The sequence below is a fragment of the Colletotrichum abscissum genome (genome assembly GCF_030869225.1).
Source record: "Colletotrichum abscissum strain IMI 504890 chromosome Unknown Scaffold_1.1, whole genome shotgun sequence".
NCBI lineage: Eukaryota > Fungi > Ascomycota > Sordariomycetes > Glomerellales > Glomerellaceae > Colletotrichum > Colletotrichum abscissum.
In genome coordinates, this window is record NW_026849987.1 from 707,418 (window position 1) to 729,886 (window position 22,469).

At 53.5% G+C, this 22,469-nt stretch overlaps 10 protein-coding genes across 10 annotated transcripts, besides 1 other annotated feature; 3 read left to right on the top strand and 7 right to left on the bottom strand.

The window, feature by feature from the left end:
- Positions 1 to 677: 677 nt before the first annotated feature.
- CABS01_00191 (bacilysin biosynthesis oxidoreductase bacC) lies at positions 678 to 1,893 on the bottom strand (the record flags this gene model as incomplete). Its single annotated transcript, XM_060533574.1, has 3 exons — positions 678 to 989; positions 1,102 to 1,348; positions 1,607 to 1,893. 3 exons carry the CDS (start codon positions 1,891 to 1,893, stop codon positions 678 to 680), a joined length of 846 nt encoding a protein of 281 aa, XP_060406088.1.
- A 1,035-nt stretch (positions 1,894 to 2,928) lies between these two features.
- Positions 2,929 to 5,774, bottom strand: CABS01_00192 (uncharacterized protein; the record flags this gene model as incomplete). Its single annotated transcript, XM_060533575.1, has 2 exons — positions 2,929 to 5,510; positions 5,699 to 5,774. The coding sequence occupies 2 exons, from the start codon at positions 5,772 to 5,774 to the stop codon at positions 2,929 to 2,931; spliced, it is 2,658 nt and encodes an 885-aa protein (XP_060406089.1).
- Positions 5,775 to 7,399: 1,625 nt separating this feature from the next.
- Positions 7,400 to 8,397, top strand: CABS01_00193 (PH domain-containing protein; the record flags this gene model as incomplete). Its single annotated transcript, XM_060533576.1, has 3 exons — positions 7,400 to 7,474; positions 7,559 to 7,773; positions 7,869 to 8,397. 3 exons carry the CDS (start codon positions 7,400 to 7,402, stop codon positions 8,395 to 8,397), a joined length of 819 nt encoding a protein of 272 aa, XP_060406090.1.
- Positions 8,398 to 8,889: 492 nt separating this feature from the next.
- CABS01_00194 (uncharacterized protein) lies at positions 8,890 to 9,175 on the bottom strand (the record flags this gene model as incomplete). The annotated part of the gene is made up of 2 exons (XM_060533577.1): positions 8,890 to 8,942; positions 8,995 to 9,175. 2 exons carry the CDS (start codon positions 9,173 to 9,175, stop codon positions 8,890 to 8,892), a joined length of 234 nt encoding a protein of 77 aa, XP_060406091.1.
- Positions 9,176 to 9,858: 683 nt separating this feature from the next.
- On the top strand, positions 9,859 to 11,306 carry CABS01_00195 (ribonucleotide reductase; the record flags this gene model as incomplete). The annotated part of the gene is made up of 4 exons (XM_060533578.1): positions 9,859 to 9,888; positions 9,978 to 10,241; positions 10,312 to 10,645; positions 10,699 to 11,306. The coding sequence occupies 4 exons, from the start codon at positions 9,859 to 9,861 to the stop codon at positions 11,304 to 11,306; spliced, it is 1,236 nt and encodes a 411-aa protein (XP_060406092.1).
- A 624-nt stretch (positions 11,307 to 11,930) lies between these two features.
- Positions 11,931 to 12,492, bottom strand: CABS01_00196 (uncharacterized protein; the record flags this gene model as incomplete). The annotated part of the gene is made up of 2 exons (XM_060533579.1): positions 11,931 to 12,332; positions 12,421 to 12,492. The coding sequence occupies 2 exons, from the start codon at positions 12,490 to 12,492 to the stop codon at positions 11,931 to 11,933; spliced, it is 474 nt and encodes a 157-aa protein (XP_060406093.1).
- Positions 12,493 to 13,032: 540 nt separating this feature from the next.
- CABS01_00197 (WD repeat domain-containing protein) lies at positions 13,033 to 14,304 on the bottom strand (the record flags this gene model as incomplete). The annotated part of the gene is made up of 3 exons (XM_060533580.1): positions 13,033 to 13,829; positions 13,879 to 14,113; positions 14,194 to 14,304. 3 exons carry the CDS (start codon positions 14,302 to 14,304, stop codon positions 13,033 to 13,035), a joined length of 1,143 nt encoding a protein of 380 aa, XP_060406094.1.
- A 59-nt stretch (positions 14,305 to 14,363) lies between these two features.
- Positions 14,364 to 16,479, top strand: CABS01_00198 (uncharacterized protein; the record flags this gene model as incomplete). Its single annotated transcript, XM_060533581.1, has 4 exons — positions 14,364 to 14,381; positions 15,384 to 15,499; positions 15,583 to 16,184; positions 16,241 to 16,479. The coding sequence occupies 4 exons, from the start codon at positions 14,364 to 14,366 to the stop codon at positions 16,477 to 16,479; spliced, it is 975 nt and encodes a 324-aa protein (XP_060406095.1).
- A 212-nt stretch (positions 16,480 to 16,691) lies between these two features.
- CABS01_00199 (uncharacterized protein) lies at positions 16,692 to 17,948 on the bottom strand (the record flags this gene model as incomplete). The annotated part of the gene is made up of 2 exons (XM_060533582.1): positions 16,692 to 17,802; positions 17,866 to 17,948. The coding sequence occupies 2 exons, from the start codon at positions 17,946 to 17,948 to the stop codon at positions 16,692 to 16,694; spliced, it is 1,194 nt and encodes a 397-aa protein (XP_060406096.1).
- Positions 17,949 to 18,580: 632 nt separating this feature from the next.
- On the bottom strand, positions 18,581 to 19,824 carry CABS01_00200 (phosphotransferase; the record flags this gene model as incomplete). The annotated part of the gene is made up of 3 exons (XM_060533583.1): positions 18,581 to 18,971; positions 19,024 to 19,541; positions 19,594 to 19,824. The coding sequence occupies 3 exons, from the start codon at positions 19,822 to 19,824 to the stop codon at positions 18,581 to 18,583; spliced, it is 1,140 nt and encodes a 379-aa protein (XP_060406097.1).
- A 2,595-nt stretch (positions 19,825 to 22,419) lies between these two features.
- Positions 22,420 to 22,469: part of a sequence feature (Short protein (CABS01_00201, KAK1525112.1) was converted to a misc_feature.) that runs on past the window's edge.

Consider the following 22,469-nt stretch of genomic DNA (forward strand, 5'->3'; position numbering starts at 1 on the left):
TTTGTACCTTGAACTACTCGTCAAATAAGAGTAGAGTATCTAAGCAGAAGTCTGTTCCCTGACTCTGGGTGATGTCTCATTTTCTGTCCCAGGGAAGACACTGTCTTGGACCCTTATAAGCACAGTATTGAGGACCCCGTGGTTCATTATATTGCACCTGACTTCTTGTCGTTTGCTTGTTCATTCCAGTTTCCCATTTATTCCGGTCTCCTACAAAAGGCTAAAGGGTATATAGTCACAGATTCAGAGGAAGGAGCGTCTCCCTGGTATAGTGCAAACTTGCTGGGGCCACGTAGCCTGGTGGTTAAACGGGTGATGAAGAAACTGGGGCGCTGGTTTTACGTAGGGATAGGGTTCGAGCCAACGCCCGAGCTTTTTTGTTGATTTGTTGTCCATCTTCGTCGTATTGTGGTGATGGGTTATTCGACCGGGAGGTAGGTGATGTCCTGTATGAATCAGATGTCACCATACCGGTGTCGCTCTTGCGCTAGGTATATGAAACGGCTATTACACGAATTGGTAGGAGACCAGGAATAAATTTGTATTCCATCGATAGAACTAACCCTGAAAAACAACTCCAGCCCAAACGTGTCTTCCATTGTCCGTATTCAACATCAGGCAGGTCACACACTGAAGCAAAACATATCATCACCGAGCCCGAACAAACCACGTCCTCCTCAAACAACATTCCAAGCTTGGTCAATCGGCAGACTCACCCCGTTAATCGTTCTCGCCTGGTCCGTCGCCAAGAACACCACCGACTGCGCGACCTCAAGCGGCGTGATATTCGGCGTCGACTCGGACGCCTGGGCGTGGAGGGCATGAACGGGCTCAACCTGCGCGTACGCCTCTGCATCGAACTCCTCGTCTCCTCCGTGGCCGGCGGCAATGGCCTTGCCGATGCGCGAGTCGATGGCGCCAGGGAGCACCGCGTTGCACCTGATGCCTTCCTTGCGGAAGCGCCATGCCACATTCTTGGTGGCGCCGATCTACCGTCTCAGGGTGTCAGCGATGTTCGATCTACCCTCGAGGCCTTCTACCGAGAAGTCTACCCAGCGAAGTAAAAAAGGTTGGTAAAGAAATAGGAGAAAGAGAACGAACCAGACCGTGCTTGCTGCACGTATACGCTATCCCAGCCACGGCTCCCGAGACGCCGGCCGTGCTGGCGACGTTGACGATGACGCCCGACTTCTTCTCGAGCATAAAGGGGATCACCGCCCTCATCATCTTGACCGGGACCGTGAGATTCACGGCCACTACCCGATCCCATTCCGAGTCCGTCACGCCGTCGGCGCTGCTAAACGATCCCATCACGCCCGCAACGTTGACGAGCAAGTCGATACGTCCGCTGAAGTATCACCCGTCAGTCCATCATCATATCTCAGATCGATACCCTTCCTCTCCTCTTTTGACCGAACCCCCCCCCCCCCCCCCCCCCCCCCCCCCCCCCCCCCACCACAACACCACCCCAACAAACAACACACCAAACACCACCCCCCACCCCCCCCCCCCCACCCCCACCGCCACACACGACCCCCCCCCCCCCCTTTTGCCCCCCCCCCCCCCCCCCCCCCGGAACAGCATCCTCGAACAACACAAAACTCACCCAAAAGAAGCAACAGCAGCATACACCCCATCCTCGCACGCCCTCGGCCCAGTGAGATCGGCGCGGTGGAAATGAAACCGGCCGTGGTCCGCCTCCTGAAGCAGCGCGTAGTTGAACTCGCGCGTGTCGAGCCCGCAGACGGAGTACTGGTGCGCCAGGAGCAGCTGCGCGCACGCGAGGCCCACGCCCGAGCCGCACCCTGTGACGATGGCGACCTTGCCGAAGCCCACCGGGTCGATGGTCGTGGGCGGGATGAAGAGGGCGTCTGGGGAGGTGGTGAAGAACATTGCTAGCCGGGCACTTCTTGTCTAACGGGCTTCCTTTCTTTGCAGTCTGGGCCTGTGGAAGGTCAATTACGAGGGTAGTTTGTTAACCGGATCCGGTGCTTGCTGTAAGTATGAATCAAAGGTTCTGGTTGAAAATGGTGTTTGTCCGTTTCTACAAGTTACTCTCCTCCACGGTCTATGGTGTGCTGTTCTCCGACTTCTTATGCCAGCTCGCCTCCAGAGTCAAGTGGTGTCATCGGCGTGCCCAGAAGACGGCCACACCTGAACGAAACCTACATGATTCGATGGGAAATCATGGCACACGCGGAGTCCTGGTATAACTCAAGCTCAGTGAATCTCACCCCAGACATCTCAAAGCAGGCTTCTGCTGTGCTGTTCCCATTGCTCATGTGGCTTATACCGAGAGAGGCGAAGGGGCGGATAAGCGAAAGAGAGGACCGGAGAACCGTCCCACGCAGCATCAGGCCACTTTCGATTGGGGTAACGAAAGCATACCTACTTGACAAACTAAGTCAAAGTACTACCGTACGGACTCATGGAAGAGCCCAAGCAGACCGGTGCGGGCCGCTCTCGAATATCACGCCACGGCGAACGGCCGGAAACGGGAAAACAGCCACGTGGGATTGCGCGGGGGCGGGGTTTGAAAGGTGAGCCCATGTATCAACGCTGGCTGGTGGTATCCAGTGCTTCTCCTTCACCTCGAGCATTACGGCGTGAATCAAAGACAAAGTGGCTTATTTAATATCTGGAGCATTGGACCCAATGACTGCTGCGAAACTGGTAAATGAGGTGTGTCCCAGGGTATAGTTTTCCTGCCTCGATATCCCATCCTGCACCTTGGCCCTTCTCCCCCAAGCAATGCTTTGCCACCTTTAAAAAACGTTTGGAATCCCATCAACCCGTCGCAATGCAACACCGAAAGCAAAAGAACTACGAAACACAAATCAAGCGTGTACCCCAGGAAAATCGCGCGGTGAACTCCTGCATTCCTCTTCACTCGGTCACCTTCATACCGTTCGATCGAGGCATTGAAGCCTACTTAGCGTTATTGGCAACTGATGCCAAATAGCCAAGCAGGAAACTTCGGTCGGCAGGAGAAATCGGTGTCTGACTGCCGCGACGAGACTCTGACAGGCCCTCCTGTACGCCTTGACCGCTTGCAGAGGCCAAAGAAGCCACACGTGATCGCATGCCCCCGTCCGGAGCCATCATCTCCCTGGCCTTTCCCTTATCCTCGGGAGCAAAGCCAGGCCCGGGGCTCGGCGACTGAGGCTTGCCAAAAAGTGATAGAAGCTTCTGCCTCTGTTCGGGGGGCATTTGTGATTTCTGCTGCAGCCCAGCAGGTGCGGGGAGAGCGGACGCTGACGGCGGGCTGGCCAAACTGGCCGGCTTGTCGACCCCGAAAACCGAGGCTAGAGCAGGCGCACGAGGGCCAACAGGCTTGCTCATGTTCTCGGCTCGCTGGAGGATCTGATTCGGGTTCATTTGGGGCGAGTGATTATTGTATATGGCGGAATTGTTATTCGCGCCTTGATTATAGAGACCTCTGTTCTCCATCGTTCTCGGGCTGTAACCTCCAATGGTCTGAGGGCTTCTGTGCTCTTGTCTACCGAGCTGAGATTGGAGCGATAGACCTTGAAAGGGTACTTGTGTGGTTGGATCCGAAGCGCTCTGAGGTGGTCTGCTCAGAGGACTGCTTGAAGCTGGCTGAACTCCACGGAACACAGGGCTGGGAACCTCCTGATTGCTAGCCTTTACAGTAGATATTCCCTTCAAAAGAGCAGCGCTAGCTGTAGTTCCGGGTAATTCGACGGGTTGGTTGGCAGGTGGGGAGCTGACTTCAGGGTTCTTGAACATGGAAAGGAGGGCAGACCGATGCGCAGGATCGATAGGCTGCTGGGCCCTCGTGGATGGACTTCCCTGGGGGTGTGCTGCGCCTGCCCCCGACATGCTAGGCGACTGAGGATACTGAGGAGCTCCGTTTCCATGAAGTCCAATTGGCGATTGTCCCTGTCCCTGAGATGCGGATCCGTAGGGCTGCTGGTATGCTTGACGAGCCTTATCTGGACTAGCAGTTCTTGTATCCGACTTGAGCACTCCCAAGAGTGCCATAGAGTGATTAGAGAGGTGACTGCTAGGCGGCTTGGGCTGATACGTCATGCTCTGGCTTTGCTGCTGGAAGTGTGCTGGTTGATATTGAGCATTCGCCATGGGTTGGTTAACAGTCCCCTGTGCGTGTTGAGGGGGCGGCGGGGGTGTGCCGTCGGCGAACGCATTTCGGTTCAGCAGAATCTTTTGAGCTTGAGGCGGCAATGGTTGAGGATGCCTCAGGGGCGGCTGTGGCAGTTGAGCAGGGCCACCCATCATTGAAGGACCGTATTGCCTGGCTTGAGGATGAGCTGAGCCAGCATTTCCAGACTGTTGGAAAGCCCAAGCCTGTGGTGTTCCATCTGGACCGATGGGGAATGCCGGAGGAGCTTGATAACTCGCCAGCGGTGCCCGTTGCTGAGGGTGATGCTGGCCATGAGGGCTTTGAGGCTGTGGAGCCTGCCTAATAGTATGATCGAGGGGCGTCTGAGGGAGGTGCGAGACTGGGACCCCTTGGGCGACTGCTTGATTCTTGGCCTGCAGGATAGCGAGCAGCGATGCTCCTTTGTCTGCTCCAATATCCGGAGAAGCTGGCTTCGATGTTGCTTGCGCTGCCGTGGGATGGACCTTCAATAGACGCTGCAATTCCTGTGTTGCACCCTCCAGAGTATCAAGGCCCGGCGTCCGAGTCGAAACATCAGTCGCGGGTTCGGTTTGCCAAACTTCGTCTTCAGTGACAGGCTCTTCGTGAAGAGAGTACGGGTTGAAGTGCGCCTCGTTGGCAGCCTTCACAGCATCTTTCCTCTTTTGCTGCACGACCCATTTCTTCAAAGGGACCAGAAAGGGTGCAACCATGTAAAACTTGTTCGCATTGGCGGCGGCGGCGGCTTCGTTTTGAGGTTGGTTTCCTTTCTTTCGAAAAGCGGGTAACTCGGATAGTTTGTACCACTGAATCTTGCTGATCTCTTTCCTCGTCCGTGGCTCGAAGTGGGTGTCCATCGGTACGTCGCGGAAGACGTAGAGCCTCAACTGCTGCTCTCTCATGGTGACCTCGATGTACTTGACGTCTTCTCTGTTCTTAGGAACCAGGCCAGCAGCATGCAAATCGTATCCTGTCTCCTCGTATACCTCACGAACGGCGCATTCAAGGTCATCTTCGTCTTTGTTGATCTTCCCGCGAGGAAAACTCCAGTTGGCGCCCTTCTTCCAGCCTTTGACCAAGATTGTCGAGTCCATAGCCTCGTTGAGCATGATGGCTCCCCTCACAGGGACTCGAGTCTTGTACTGCAAGAACTCCTCAAAAGCCTTTGTATGATTCTCGACCGAAAACGGAGCTAGTAGGGGACAATGTTGGAAAATTCGAAGACTGAAACTTCGAAGTGTCATTGAAGGAAGCGTGGGGTCAAGTGGCCGGACGAAGTCTTCGTAGAACCATTGTGCCTCCTCTATCTGGAAACAGATGCGAGCAACGGACGACAGGTCTTCTTCAGGTAGGTTGATGATAAATCGAACACATAGATCGTCCAACCCTATGTACTGTTAGTCCTGCCGCAGCAACTGTCATGAGTTGATGGCGCAAGGCTGAGTAGCTATCGCCGTGTATCTTCCAAGGTGTGGGGCAACCAACAATCCTCTAACTGCATCTTTTCTTCGGCCATGTTGCGCGATGGCTAATAACATGTCCCAAGGACGATATTTCTATTTTAGTCGGGTGTACCTGGCGAGGGAGTAAAGGTGGCGAAATGCTCCTGGCAATGAGTCTGTGTTGAGGTCGAGTTGAGGAACCGTTGCATGGTACGGAAGGAGAGGCTTGGTATTTGGTCGGGCTCAAAGCTTTCCGCTTGCGACCGGATTGCGCGTGCTGCAACGAGAATCGGCAGCGACGGGCAATTCAGCGGATCAAGGAGGATGGAGTTGCGGGACAGGTGTGGCTTCCCAGGGATGCGGTATGTTTGTTGTTTGGAGCGGATGCGCTGACAAGCGGCCTCTCAGATGTGGTGGTGATGATTTGGAGTTTGGATGAGGTAGGGTGCGGAGTAGTGACGGGCACTGCACGTCTTTGTTGACGATGGCAGATACTGCAACGTCAGGCAGCTAAGGTAAGGTAGGTAAGGTACAGCGTAAGGTAGGTAGGTATCTAGCTGGCATCCCCGTGGGCCCGTTCCTCGAGATGCCTGACTGGATGCCGTGGTCGCAAGCTGCTAAGCGAGCTCGTGATTGGGTGCAACCTCCCCATCTCCGTAGGTGTCAAACCGCGCACTGTCTCATCACACGTCTAGTTCAATAATGATTACAGTGCGCATAGATTGTGCGGCCAAACTGTCATGACACAGCCCATCTCTCCAGCTTGTCAACCACATCAGATCAACACCTCGCTTCCATCCGGTCTCGACCGCTCCCTGTCAGGTATATGTTGCCTCAACTGTTGAAGGAATTAAGCATGGAGGCCAACAGGCAAGCCCCCTCAATAGCTTTTCATCCTATGACAATTTTCCTTCGGTGGAATGCACCCGAGAGGTGGGAGCTTCCTTGATTCAAGGGGCGAACATTGAAGATTCTGGAGAAGAACACAGCCACAATATGGCTGTGCACGTACATCACTTGCCACACTTGCGTGGCTGGACGTGCCGGCCTCTCTTCTCTCTCTCACTGCTGAGTCTGCTGGCAGGCCCCGTGAGTGCTTTTGTGTGCTGCATTGCATGCAATTCAGGGCCATTGAAGACCAGTCGCGGCGCACGCTCATTGGAGACCAGCCAACTGGCCGCTGCAGCATGATGTGAAACGACTGCGGTCTAGCCTGCTCAGACCCCACTGAAGAGGCCTCTCGGAACTGAGGCACTTGCATTGGCGTGCAGTGACCGACAAAATTACATCATGATGGTAGTCTGGTCCCCTGGCTTGTCAAAACAGGAATTCTGGGCGCCCGCGGGGGAAAACAAGCGTCCAAGGGACCAACCTCTTGTAACTTAGCTACAAACCGACCTACGTAGTGTGCAATGAGCACAAGAGGCAACTTGATCTACGCAGTACCATACCACCTATACAACCCATACCTTACCACACCTTGGCAGCTCGGACCCTGCCAGCCAGCTTCCCGGCTTTTCTCTCAACACCTACTTATATCACCAAGACCGGTCCTCTCGCTCGGTTGTCGCAGCCGTCTTGGAACCTCTTGTCCTTCGACAACCTTACCTTCAGGAATACCTACCAGCTTGCCAAGGTTTTCTTACTTCAGTCTAAGCCAAGAGCACAGAGGGCCGCCTTGCGAAAGCTTTTGTCAACAACGGTCCTGACGGGCTTGTCTCTGTCTTAGTGCGCCACTCATCACTACCAGTGACTGGGAAACACCGTTCTTCGCAAACCGGCACTCACACACAACCTAGAGGTTCGGCACTTCGTCAACGATACAACTGCAAACATGGCCAGTCTCATCGCCAAGTGGGTCAGCAAGAAGATTCTTGCTGAGAAGGTCGAAAACAAATTTGGCCGCGAGGTCCGTTACCTTATTACACCTGGGCCCTGTACTCACCTGCGATACGGTGGATCCACGAACAAAATATACTGACCTTATCACCAGGACCCTTACTTTGAGAGCGTCCCCGCCACCAGGCTTGATGGTACCCCCAACGGCAAGGTCAAGAAGCGCAGAAAGGCCTTGCCGCCTGGCCTTTCCAAGCAAGATGGCGAGGTTTTGACCAAAGTCAAGAGAAGAGCCTACCGTCTCGATCAGTCGCTTTTCAGCTGCTGTGGTGTGAAATTTGGATGGGGTAGCGTCATCGGTTTAGTTCCTGCGTAAGTGCCTGTCCTCCTCCCCTGCTGCTGCATCGCCCCCACAGTCCCCATTCGGCTTATCGACAAGACAACGACTAACATCATGTTGGCTTTAGTGTTGGTGATGTTCTCGATGCTTTCATGGCCATGATGGTGTTCAGAACCTGCTCTAAGGTCGAAGGTGGACTCCCAAATTCAGTCAAATCCCAGATGATGTTCAACATCATTATCGATTTCGTCATTGGCCTGGTGCCTTTCGTGGGCGACATCGCTGATGCTGCTTTCCGCGCCAACACCAAGAACGCCATCCTTCTCGAGGAGCATCTTCGCGAGAAGGGAAAGAAGAACCTGAAGCGCAGCGGAGCTCCCATTCCAGCCGTCGACCCGAGTGAGGCAGATGAATGGGATCGCTTGCAAGGCGACCGCACTCCGCCCGAATACGTCAGCCGTGAGCCTTCTCGCAATGGACACATGTCAGCAGGCCGCCACGAACGCACACCAACTGCTCCAGCCGCCGCTGCAGTCAGAGAGGAGCGTCCCGGCGGTCGAGGCTGGTTCGGGTTTGGAGGTCGCTCGAGAGTTGATGACGATGTTGAGGCGGCTCGCGATCCCAGAGACAGACCTGCTCGTCAATCGCGTCATTAGACTACCGGCTGCTCGAAAAATACTTTTCAAGAAAAAGAAGAGTCGAATGTCGGAGTTGGCGATGACGACACATGGGGTAACTCGTCGGAATTCGCGGTGGCTGGAAAGCACACTTGGTGTTTGCGTGTAGCCTATGGATGGTCAAAAGATGACGGACACTTGGTCTGCCTGGCTCTGCATGCTTGTTTTATGAAGACTTGGACGAAGAAGATGAACATGACACGAAACCTTTTCTTTTACATACCCACACTGCTTTAGTTAAGCTGTCAGTAGTTTAATACGATTCACTAGAAACATTAAGGCCTTGCAAAGAGTTGACGTGTACGTGACACATCAACTGTTTGGATCTGGATGGGAATCCGAAAATCGGTGTCCGTGCCAACGGTCAAATTGACGATCAGACTGGTGATGGTAATTCCGCAAGTCCGTTTCCAACGCGTCGACCCGCAGCCGAGAGTCATACAGTCAGGATTTGTCGATGCTTAGACGAGATTACATGGCTGATGAGTCTTGGATGGGCCACTTGGGTTCCACTGAAGCTGGAGCTAGGACGTGTTCAGTTTATCAGATCTGATCTGATACCTGACATCGAAGTACCTAGGGGAAGGATGGGCTTGGAACGCGTCGAGTCGTAACGCCGAGGACGAATCCAGCTCAAAGAAGCGTGTGCAGGGCCGGGAGATGGGGCTTGTAGGCGGAAATGGGATATCTGGAACGTGTGTGGCTCGGCCGAAGCTCTCGAGTCTCCGGACAGAGCTTGCTCTGGTTTCCCGGCCATGACATCGTGTTGCCTGGTTGGCGTGCCGGGGGGTGGAACGCAAGCGGCCACTTCGGCGTCGTAGCTCGACCCAACTTACAAATGATGAGCATGTTGAAGAGGGAAAAAAGGGCCAAAAAAAGAGGGCTGGGCCTGGCATATTCCCTTTGGGACCACAGTCGGTAGACTTTTCTGCGCCAGGTCTTGGGCACTTTACAGGGTCTGGAAGTGGAAAGGTGAGAAGCGAGACAAGATCCTTCCACTTTGGAACGAAACGCGCCGGCGATGCCCCTGGAAGACGCGCTTTTCAGTGGGGTGGAGGGGAATTGACGGCGCGTGGATTCAGCTTTAAGTGCTCTAGGCAATCAGACCAGCTTCCATAGCCACCTACGAAAAAGGTACGAAGCTCGAGGTACCCAAGTACTTAGGTACTCCGTAGAAAACACGAAAACGCGAGTATCCCTGCCCTGTGCTCAACGCGTCCCACTACCTAGCGCTCGGTGCTGCTTGCCCGCTACATAAACTCTGCCTTTCCAGAGTTCCTCGACCATCAACAGACATCTTCTTCACTCCCAATCACGACAATACCACAGCCAAAGACAGACTCACGACCTCAATTTATTTCTTCCAAAGTCTTGTCTTCCCCTTCTTCCATTCAATTGCCTTCATTCCTCCTCTCCCACCACATTTTACACACTTCCGCCATGTCTATCGAAGTCACTCCGTCCAAGCAGGTAAGTAAACGTCACCACTCGGTTAAGCCGAGCTTGACTATGGTCCACGCGCTTTTCATGGTCGCAATCGCTAACAACCACTTCTCCAGGCCGCTGCTGCCCTCGACTCTTTCAAGATGGAGTCTCCCGTCAAGAAGCTCAACTTCAACCCCGCCGACAAGGAGAATCAGCCCCTCACATCCGACGTTGCCACCGCAACCGAGAAGACCGATGTTCAGACAAAGCCCACACAAGAAGTCAAGAATGAGAACAAGATTGTTATCGCTCCCGGCATCAAGGAGCAGGAGAAGGATGAGCCCCTCCTCCAGGAGAACGGCCAGCGCTTCGTCCTATTCCCCATCAAGTACCATGAGGTATGTGAACGCGTCGCAAGACGCGTAAAGTGGTTTGCTCGTTGACCCATGACTAACTCTTCACTTCCAGATCTGGCAAATGTACAAGAAGGCCGAGGCTTCCTTCTGGACCGCCGAGGAGATTGATCTCTCCAAGGATCTCCACGACTGGAACAACAAGATCAACGATGATGAGAAGTACTTTATCTCTCACATTCTTGCCTTCTTCGCCGCATCGGACGGTATCGTCAACGAGAACCTCGTCGAGCGCTTCTCCGGCGAGGTCCAGGTCCCTGAGGCTCGCTGCTTCTACGGCTTTCAGATCATGATGGAGAACATTCACTCCGAGACCTACTCCCTCCTCATCGACACCTACATCAAGGAGCCCGCGCAGCGCACCTACCTCTTCAACGCCATTGACACCAGTACGTGAACACAACCCGCGCCTACATGAGCGCATCGCTAACTAGCATCACAGTCCCTGCCATTCGCAAGAAGGCTGACTGGGCCCTGAAATGGATCAGCGACGAGAACTCCTCCTTCGCCCAGCGTCTGGTTGCCTTCGCCGCTGTTGAGGGTATCTTCTTCAGTGGCGCTTTTGCCTCCATCTTCTGGCTCAAGAAGCGTGGTCTCATGCCCGGTCTGACCTTCTCCAACGAGCTCATCTCCCGTGATGAGGGCCTGCACACCGACTTTGCCTGCCTCTTGTACTCTCACCTCAAGCACCGCCCCAACAAGCAGGTCATTGAGGACATCATCGTTGATGCCGTCAAGATTGAGCAGGAGTTCCTCACTGAGGCTCTGCCCTGCGCTCTTCTCGGCATGAACTCCAACTTGATGAAGCAGTACATTGAGTTCGTTGCAGACCGCCTCCTGGTCGCTCTTGGCAACGACAAGGTCTACAAGTCTTCCAACCCCTTCGACTTCATGGAGAATATCTCCCTTGGTGGCAAGACCAACTTCTTTGAGAAGCGTGTCGCTGATTACCAGAAGGCTGGTGTGCTCAACAGCACCAAGAAGGCGCAAGAAGAGACCAAGGTTGAGGGAGAGAACGGCGGAGACTTCGCTTTCGATGAGGACTTCTAAATCACCTTAAAGCGTCTGAAGTTTTTGTTGTTTCCTTTTCCCCCATATACCCTTGTACATTGCACACGCATGGTGTTTGCCAGAGCGTCATCTCACACTCCACACTCAAACCCCCTTCCCACACCTGTGCTGAGGTTTAGAGCTGTTTTTCTTTTCGTACATACATGGCGTTGGCGGGGATCATTTTACAGGGAGTTGGAGGTTCCCAAGGACTGGTTGGATGACTGTGGAAAATGGGGCATGAATGTCTTTGATGGATAATGTACCGCAGTGATTCTCTTTTTAGTAATCGCACATGATATAACAACAACCACTGAACGTCTCTCTTTTGTGATGTGTTCTAGTGTTTTCCATCTATTGCTTCTCATGAGCTTGTGCGCTCGTGTTGTTGCCACTTTGTTAAGAAATTCCCCTGAAATTCGTCTGAAGACGTCTTGCATACACATGGAAGCAGGCTTCAATGAGACTCGCTGAGGCCCTTTCGAATAGTGATGTGTTCTCCAAGATGTGTCTGTTGGCTGCGACTCTCCCAACATATCAGCCTCAATATTGTCCCCTACCCACGAACAGCTTTGCGTCTCCCACTTCCAACTAACCACCCCAGTACTGTCTCGATCCCAATCCTCATTTCTTGCCCTTCTTCTTCTTCTTTCCACCTCCAGCAGCCTGGGGTTTCTCCACAGGCGTCGCCGCGCCGGCCGGCGTGTCCTCCCCACCCGCATCGGCCATCGGCTCGTCCTTGTTTGCGGCGGCGGCGTCCAATGTTGCCGGTTTCGAGGTGGACATTGTGCGGCCCAGGGCGCCGAGGCAGGTGATGAGGCGGGAGACCTCGGCGGCCTTTGTGGTGCGGTATTTGAGGGCGACGCCGCTGACCGGGTCGAAGGTCTTGATGACGAGGGAGCCGCGCGGGGGTTTGGCGTCTGTCATGGCTGCATCTTCTGCGGGTGCTGCGGCGGAGGCGTCCTCCGAAGTCTTGGTCTTTCGGGGTTTGACTGCTTTGATGGAGTACTTTGTTGTGATTCTAGTCTGTTTGGGGTGCTGGAGGTTAGCCGCCGCTACGTTTTCCCTCGTCCAAGGTTGGCAGATGAGTTGCTAGTATGCGGGTCAGGCTTACGGTAGTCGGACGGGCCTGGAGGAGCAGAGACGACTGCTCCAGCCATTCCTGGCTGGTCTTGTAGGTCGGCATTGCGATGTGACGGTAGTGATGGGGGTGGAGAGAGGAGAAAAGGCCACGGCCTTGCGCGGTGGTCCGGTCTGTATGCGCGTCCTTGGGAGGTGTCGTCGGTAGCTGAGCGCCTGAGAAATGGCGACCCGAGTCTCTCGAGGAGGTAGCTTCGAGGAGTGTTCGCTAGGGTGTCGTGCGCGCCGTGGTGGTCGGAGTGACGTTGGGTGTCGTCGAGGTGGCCTGGCTTTGGTGGAGGACGCAATTTTGGTGGGGTTCGGCCATCCCAAGTTGAGGTACCCCGACCTTGCATGCCTGGCGAGGGGCAAGTTTAAGCCGCACACTAGGACTGTCACCCCAAGCTCCAATACTTCACCATTCTAACATGCATATTTTCAAGACAAGATGATAACCAGTGATTCCCCGAGGTTTCAACAAAATTCATTCATGTCGACTTTCCTCAACGGGTTGGGGTATCTCGTATCCTAGACTCCGAAAGTAATTGACCCCTCCAGACCGCCATTTCGCAGCTTCTAAATTTCCTACATTGATGCTCCGACCGCTTCATGCATGAGGATCGGGCACCCAGAACATCACATCTTGATCTGCCGTCGCAAAGAAGTTGTACCGCGGGTTGAATGCTAACACCGCTGCCTCTCGCTTTTCCTCCAATACCCATGTAGCGTCGAGGGTCTTGTTCTCGTTCTGGGGCGGTGTCAAGATATCCCAGACCAGGACATCCTTTGGACCACCGCTCAGAACGTAACGACCGTCCACAGAGAAGCAGCAATCACCGCTGCTCTCGATTGTGGGCTGGTCCGTCTTCGGCATACTGCCGTTGATGGTGCTTGATGTCTCACCAGCCGCCAGCCGCCGGGTTCCGCCCTCGGGCTTACGCAGGTACGCCTTCAAGCTCCCGTCGAAAGCATCGAGTATGAAGTGGCCGGGGCCGCGAGTGCCGACGAGTATATGCTTGCCGTCGTTCGAAAATTCCAGCTTTGTCCAACCCCTGACTACGAACTGTGAGTCGACGTGTCTGCCGGCATCAACGACATCGAAGGTCGCAAATGGCGCCTTGTCGTAGTTGCGGCAGTCATATAGCAGAACGCTTCCGCTGTTCGTACACGCGACAGCAAAAGTCTGCCCCGACGGATCGTATGCGGTGAGATACGGAGAGTTGAGGTTCAGTTGACCGCACCATTGCTTCGTCGAAATATTCCAAAGGCGCACAGTATTGTCTTGGCTACAAGAGATGAAGTTATCAGCGCCTGGGTGTATAGCAATATCTGTGACGCTCTTTTCGTGGCCCTCGAAGTATCGGATGAAGGAATTATCGTGGGTAGCCAAATATCGGATCTGATCTGGTAGACGTTAGCCATTGTGCGGCGGGTTGAGCGTAAAAGCGCCTACCATTCTGCTTCGTACTCGCGTAGATGATGCTGGAGCTCGTATGCGTGAACTTTGCCAGCTTGACGCCGTACTTCTTGCTTAGCAAATTCTTCTTGTGTATGCCTTCCTTTACGCTGTAAATCTGAATCGTCTCGTCGCTCTCAGAGGTCATGAGAAGTTCGCCTGGGTCGTCGAAATCGAGTGACAGCACGTGAGGTTGCGGACGGCCATCCTTGATGTCTTGCCTTTTGAAAAGCTGGAAACTAATCAGTCAGAGAGCTCCCTAGACGGTTTTTGGGCACTCCTTGCCTTTGTTGGGCGAAATGACGATATGACTTCGCTCAAAGGGGTAGTATTGTTGGTTGTCAGAGACCGCGTAATGTTGAGCGAATTTCCGTTAGCTGGAGTCGACTCGCGATGGTCCAAGTCCATAGGCGTTGAAGCCATGATGGGTTCCTTGAGGATTCCGAGAGCTATACTGGCTGAGTCGAACAGCGACACCTCAAATGATGCTGTCGCGAGCCGTAAGTAAACGACCCGTCGCAGGAGGAAACTTGAGGCTGTGCGGCAAACTCGGCAGAACTCGGCAAGTTCCTTCAGAGTATGTGTGAATAAGTGCAGTCGTCCTGAGGTTGCTGCAGGTATGAATCATGTGAATGGGAAGTCAGACCGCGTCTTGTCATGCGATGCGACTGGAGGAAACCAAAGAGCTTCCCCAATTCAGTTTCGCGGGGTTGTGGTAATGGGAGAGCTGACTGTGCCACAGTTTTTAGACCACCCCTGGCGTGTTCGAGATCGGTTCTCAGCCACACCTTGCAATTGCCAGCCTCCCATCGTTGACAATGCACGACTTCGCATTGGAAACTGGCGTCCGGCAATGGGCCAGCTAAATTGACGCCCCCCTTTTTGGTCAAGGTCTGGGGTAGCGAATACCGACTTAGGCCGCTGTGGCCCGCGAACCCTGCCAATTGGGACCTACAGACGCCGGGATCGGCAATGGCTATCCACGGCCATATTGACTTTGAGCAAGAAAAATCCCAATTTCTCTTCCGCGCGCGGAGCTTACTGAGAGACCTGTAGACCTGTAGCCCCGGTAAAAGGGTCAATCCAGTCACGTCGACCCAGTGCCAGCCCGACGGAACTCAAGCCATATCGCAGTCATATCGCCAACTTCCTCTCTTGAGTTGCGCGCATTACGGCGAACGGGTTCTCGACCAGTAGGCTATGTAAGAATCTGCTCAGAAATTTGCATTTGTCGATGTTGACTGGCTATCGACTTGCCACGACGTCAATGTTGCTGACCCGCGCTGTTCCGTCATTTTAGGTACTAGCATTCCGAGATCGCGGTGTCACTCTTTTCTCTTTCTCTCTCTCTCTCTCCTTCCAAACGAACCCCGACTATCATAGGAGTCGCAACCACAAATTACCAGCATCTTACACATCGACGATATCCAATTATTTCTTATCGCTGCGACAAGACCGATTGACACCATGTCAACAACCCTTGGGCAAGTCATGGCCCGCAGTTCGGCATCCGCAAGATCAGCGAAGCTAACCTTCGCAACAGCGCCTTCATCGCCGGCGGCATTGCCGCCTGCGGCGCTGTAACGGCCACGCATCCTTTCGAGACTGTCAAGATTCGGTGCGTCTGATAGCGACGACGCTCGCTCCTTTCCCGCACCCTGCCGCCGGCAACGCGCTGACCCCTCCCCCCGACGTGTGCAGAATGCAGTTGCAGGGAGAATTGAAGGACAAGGGACACCAGCCGCATCAGTACAGAGGCCCTCTGCAGGGTGTATCTGTTATCGTGCGTAATGAGGGCGTGAAAGGAATCTACCGCGGTATCGGCTGCGCGTACATCTACCAGGTCCTGCTGAACGGATGTCGTCTTGGATTCTACGAGCCAATGCGCGAAACCCTGTCGACTCTCATCTTCAAGGACGGCAAGACGCAGAGTCTGGGCATCAACATGGCTTGCGGTGCTGGATCAGGAATCATGGGTGCCGCCGCTGGCAGCCCTTTCTTCCTTGTCAAGACACGGTTACAAAGCTACTCTCCCTTCATGCCCACTGGCACACAACACAAGTACCGCAATGCTTGGAACGGTATGACCTCAATTTACGGTGCCGAAGGCATTCGGGGACTCTACCGTGGTGTCGGTGCGGCCATGATCAGGACGGGTTTCGGTAGCTCCGTGCAACTTCCCACCTACTTCTTCGCCAAGCGGAGACTGGTCCGCCACTTGGGTATGGAAGAGGGTCTGCCTCTGCATCTTGCTAGCAGTACCGTCAGTGGTTTCGTCGTTTGCTGCGTGATGCACCCTCCTGGTAAGTCTCAACTCAAGATTCCCCCAAGCATATTTCTGTACTAATCCTCATGGCAGACACCATCATGTCTCGCCTTTACAACCAAAACGGAAACCTCTACAAGGGTGTCTTCGACTGCCTGGCCAAGACTGTCCGCACTGAAGGCTTCTTGGCTATTTACAAGGGTTTCCTGCCTCACTTGGCTAGAATCCTGCCCCACACCATCCTTACCCTGACCCTGGCGGAACAGACAAACAAGCTGATGAGAAAGCTCGAAGACCGCATCCTGCCTTCGGCCACCATCCAGACCCCGTGATCAACCATTGATCTTGTACCTATTAAATCAGCGTTCCTTGCATATATGGAGTTAAAAATGAGCTGGGTAGACGGGGTGGGAATGCCGCGAGCCGATGATGGGCTTCTAGAGAACATATTGGGGGGTTGGCTAGGAATGTAGTGAGGCAGAATAGGGTCACGCCAGACAGGCTGGCCGGTGAAGGTGCTTTGAACGCGCATTCTCTGTTCGATCTATCCATATATAGACCGTTCGCATCCATAACATAGTTTCCCTGCGGTGCGCTTCCTGCTGTCGTCAATATCCTCTCCTATCTCACCCTTCCAGCGAGCATCTCCTTGTGCGTCCACATCCATGCCGCAGACCGCGCACGCATCGCCGTCGCTCTCTCGTGTCAATTTGCCACTGGTGCGAACGACGTTGGCGACGACGGAGGGATAACTCTCCTCCACTTCCTCAAAGTACCGCGCCATGACATCCTCGATGCTGAGCTCCTTGTGCGAGACGACAGCGTTGCTGCTTGGTCCCACTTCCTGGGCAAGATCCTTCAAAGACGGTATCAGGCCCGCATACGTGATGACCTCTCGCCTGAAAACGTCTCGAAGGAGGTAGTACACTGGAAGCATCGTCTTCTCCGTCCCTCGGACAGCCCCCTCGCCGCCCTCCGCGCTCTGCCCCTCCCCAACATGGGACAATGTCGTGACGGGAACGGGACCGTCGGCGACCTGCCACGGCACGGCGAACCCGCGGCCCTTGGCCGTCTCGGCGAGCGTCAGCTCGGCCAGGGCGGTCGTGGTGCATCCCAGCAGCAGCGCGTGGCACTCCCTCTCCACGGCCAGCGACAGCAGCAGATTCCGCACCAGGAGCCTCATGATGTCCACCCGCGACGTGACGGACGGCAGGGCCTCGAGGAGGCCGCTGAGCTGCTGCGCGGGCGCGAGCCCGGGCTGCAGGGCGGGGAGGACGGACCAGTCTATCGTATCCAGCTTGAGGGCGTCGGCCAGCGGGACGATCTGCATCGAGAGGTTGGGGAACTGCTCCTTGTACTTTTCAAAGAGCAGGCTTGCCGACGACGACGAGATCGCGGCGTCTGCGGCGTTTGACAGGTCGGTGTCTATGTGGACGACGTGCACCTCATACGCGACGCGCAGGTTCTTGTCCTTGAGACCTTGGAGGTTCTTGTCGAGCACCTGAACCAAGGAGGCCGACGAGGGGCCGAGGGAGAGTCCGAGGAGATACTTTGCTCTTGCATCGGGGGTAGTGCCCAGCTTGTCCTTTACATCGCGGTATGGCTGGGCGAGGCGCTTCACGACTCTTTGGACGATATGCTGTTCATAGCAAGTCCTGTGCGTATTGGTTAACTCTGTATAATCTGAGCCTAGAGAATGTACATGTGAGAACACTTACTCGCAAAGAGGATCCTTTCTCACTTTCAAGACAGTCGGTGTCTTGCATCGCCTACATGGGCGAGGTTCCGTGTTGCTGCTCATGACGGCGGGTCGGGTCGCAATGAGTGACGTCAAAGTGCTAGGGCGGCTCAGGTGTGGTTATTGAGTTTTAAAGGAGTCAAATTCGGACCGTTCTCGAATATGAGTATTGTATACTTTATTATGGCCTCATAAGTGTCCAAGAGGGTGTTGCAGTAGTTTGTTGTCGATGATGAAAAATGTGAGAAAGGTTCCGCCACCAAAGTTGACTCAGACTCATACTTTCTTTGGTGTGTGTAATTTGAAATTTTTTGGGCTGAACCATCCTTCTCCATCACCCCCGCGAAAATTACCCAACATCTATTGAAGTCAATAAATGAAGCAAGCATACTGGGACTTTTAAATAGACATTTTCCATTCATTAGATCAAGGTATTTTCAAGTTCATCATGTTTTAGGCAACCGACGTCGTTCTCATCTGTTCATGCACATCCTTTCCCGCCGAGGAAAACGGTGTTCAACCTTCCGTAATGAAAATGGAGGAAGAAGACGATGTCCTATATACCTACAAGATGTTATATCATATGTCTTCGTGCTCGAACAACAAAACTAGCGTCAACTGAAATCGATTTCCATCGTACAGAACTAAGTAACCTGTCGCGTCACAACGAGATTCTAGTTGAATGCAACTCGGGTTTATGAAAAGACGCAGCCTAGGGGATGCTTCTCAAAGAATCCGCGGTCCTTCGCCCAAGCATTCTTCAAAATGTCCCTGCCCTCAGTCGCCACTGCCCTCGCTTGGTCTTGCGAGCCCCAGCCCTGTACTGTTGTGCCAAACCCGATGAGATGAACGGCAACATGAAGTAGTGTTCGGAACGCAAAGTCGTCATCCACTGCACCGTAGCCGTTAACGAAACCTTGGATCAACCAGATTCCCGCTTCCATGTCTTTGTATAGCTTCAATTCGTATAGTTCCGCAATCATCTGGCCTAGGTCAAGAGGTTTGACTGCAAGTTGGCACATCTCCCAATCGACGACAAGAAGGCAGCTATGTTCGTCGTCCCAAGGTTTCCCTTCTAGAAGAATGCTAATAAATTGTTAGTAGCATGATTGGAATGTAAATGATTGGGGCAGCTTACTTTCCGGTCCAAAAGTCGCCGTGGATGACCTGCAGGGCTTGCTCGTTTACCATTTCCTCCTTTACGCTGTCCACGATGTCTGCAAAGATATCATTACAACCCCCTAGAATATCCGGGAATCGCTTGATGGAACTGGGGAGCCGTTCATAGTTCATCCATCGCTTCAGCGTTTGCATTTCCTTATTTTCCGCTGCGATATCGCGAAACTTGAGCTGATGTTCCGAGTTGCTCCAGTCATGAAATGACCGGAGCCACGCACCCACAGCCGTACCAATTTTGAGGGATAGTGACTTGACTGATTCTAGAGTTGGTGTCTCCAGAGTTGGCGCCTCCAGGGTTGACGCTGCGAAGTACTCAATTGCATAGTTCTTGAGGCTGAGTGGGCTTGGCTGGTACGCTTGAACCTGGGTATTGGTCTCTTCATTGAAGTAGAACAGCTTCGGAGTTGCTACGGTGATCTTCTCGCCGGTGTGTGGTGAAAGGGCTGAGAGGTCTTTCAAACAGCTCTCTTCGATCCGCTGCCTGAGGTCAGCCATTGATGTCCTCCTGGTCGAAGATATAGGGACTCACGCATCTTGACGTGGGGAGTTCGAAATCGGGGCTCTGGGCCACGAAACCCTCGCCATGCTTTACAGCTACCTCTGCAGTCCCATCGAGCAGTGGCTCCAGCAGCTTCACGTGAAAAATGAAGTTTGTCGTTCCTCCACTGAGAAGGCGGGCAGACTCGAGGGAGTATGGCGTACCTGCCAACTCCGCCTTGACCTCACGAAGCACACGATCCGATGTGCTTTCGTCTGCCATCGCAATTATGGGATTTGCGGCCGAAGCTCAATAAGGGCAGTTTTGTCACCTGTCTGGGAAAGCGGGGATAGCTTGCGATATCTGCACCGGGTTGGAGAATGAGGGGGTGTGAAGTTTGCGTCACCCACGAGGTAGTTCAAGAAATCACTGGAATACTTTCGAGTAATAAACTAAGGAGACGACGGGCTTCATTCGAAAACCGCTGGGAACGCTCTTTCTCTTCGTTATCTCCCAACAAATTGATCGGGGTGTCGCTTCCCCAGGGCAGGTTGAATAACAGGGCAGCAGCAACCTGCAGCTAAAGGGCAGATGACTCACTCGGCGTGAAGTTTCAATCTCTTCCATCGCATCGCGAAACCCGTAGACCTCGAAAGATACTGTCAAATGAGAAACTAATCCAAGTCACCCACTTCCTAGATTGCTTTGCTGGCCGTCACGAACAATCAATCATTCGTCCAGAGTATCACAAAATGTATGGATGTCCAGTACCGGCACTATGCCTTGCCTCCTCCACCTTGAAAGACCATCTACCACAAATTCAAGTTGTTGCAATGAAGCATGCACTATACACCAAGCGCGGAAAGGGCAGTCCGATCATAGAATAGTCCAAAGTTCGGCCCTCAGCTCGGCTTGCTCGCTCACCGAGATGACCATCCCAGTGTCGATGGATATTTGAGTTCTTCGTTCTCTAATGGGCACACGAATTGGGGCTTTCGCGTCAGACGAGCTCCTATCCAAGCGAGAATTACAGACAAAGACCTAAGCCTCGCAATACTGAGGTCGAGGCCGACGCTCTCGATAACTTGTAACTATCACGGGACCTTGGCCTACAAGGGCGCCGCGCCTGACTAAAAATAAGGTAAGCTGTTCTGTGAGACATTTGATGTGATCCACCACTTACACCCACTGATAGGCCCGATGAAAGACGAAGTATACCAGGTCAAACAACGCCATCCACTACCAACGACCTCGGCATGCTTACAACCATGGCTGATCATGTAAGCCTCTAATGGGTTCTCAACGACAAGGATGTTTCATGCCTTTCTGGATGTAAACAGAGGCCATGGCGTTGCTGACCGCTGTGCTACGTCCGAGAGGTAGTCGAAACAAACCATTTTTCACGCTGAAAATGACTTCTGTGCAATTTGGAGGTAGGAGGAGATTGAAGATGGGCAGCGGGAGGAAGTGGAACAGCAGTAGTTTCCCTTGGCAGTGTAAGTAGATCAAACGACACACGCAACTCCAAACCCCAGTCTCTTGTCAAATGGCCCTTGACCTCTGCAGGTCAAAATTACAGTCTCACCAGAGCACATTGGTGGTTTTCGACTTGGCTTGAGACGGTCTGGAATATTATACCTAGTCTCGGGACAAGGATGACCCACTGGAAATTGGGTGGTTGGATAGTTCCAATTCGAGTTCAGCCACAGCAACATAAAAGAGAATAAGCGGCCAACCACCGGGCCGCACCGGTCTTGGACACTAACATATGCCAGATCCTGATCTGACTGGGGGTTGAGCGCCACGGAAGAACGGTTCGATGAACCGTGAGCAAACATACTTATCTGAGCACCTCACCGCTCTTCCCGATGGATTGATTCTGTGGGCGGCTCTGGAGAGGAATCAATGTGGCGGAGGTGTGCTCCGGAACAAGTTCGACTAGGAAAGAACACCCGCGAATAGCTCTGACAGCTCTTTACCGAGCGGATGGGACGTGGCATGGCGGGATATCAGGGTGATCCGTCTCGGAGCCGCGCTCATACAACGTGTAGTCTTGGCAGGGAACCGGGACTGCTTTGCGCGAGTTGAAAGGGCGGCAACTATTAAAGCTGGAACGTGACGTTGATGCGTAGTGGATATGAGCGTATCTCTAGCTTGCTCGGATGAACTGAAAAGTGACGGACCGCATGTTGTGCATAGGCAATGGGCTCGTAAATAGAAGGGAGATAGAATGCAAGTAGACCACGGACGTATGATGCCTAAGCGCGCTCGGTTGACGAGGTTGAGGCCAAGTCTGGGCGCCTAAGAAATAACGCGCTTCGGATCTTGTTTGAATTGAGAAAAGCATTGGGCGTAGTGTAATTACTGTTCTCCTATCCGTATCCAGCTAAGAAAGTTTGCAAGCGCCCTGCTTATCAAAGTGATTTGCTTGTGATATGCGGAGTACAAGGTACGGATAGGTAGCAGCGTCAGAATAAAGCCTAGAGCAAAAATTCAGGAACGGAAAGAAATGGAGACTTGGGGCACATGTTCGGACCGTCAGAAACCAAAGTGCTGGGGAAAGCAAAACGCAACAGTCGGGAGTTTGGTCTAGCAAGACACATGGCACGAGGGAGTCAGGGAGTCAGGCATTGAGATGGGACGAGATTCTTCTATTTGGAACAGAAAGGCGACCCACATGGGAAACAGTGAATGGCCAATGCAGCCGAGCGATGCAGAACAGGTAGGGTAGAGCCGCAGAAGCGTTTGTAGTGAGACGGTGGTCGCGACCTACCCCTTTTCCTACTACCTATCCATTATCCAATGATTCAGGACGTGCCTGACTTTTTCAACGTCTACTCCGTACCTACTCCGTAGTCCACTGCTGCTGTCTGGCGAATGGCTGGCAGGCGGGGACTGGGAGACTTGGAGTTGCATCCCAACCACTC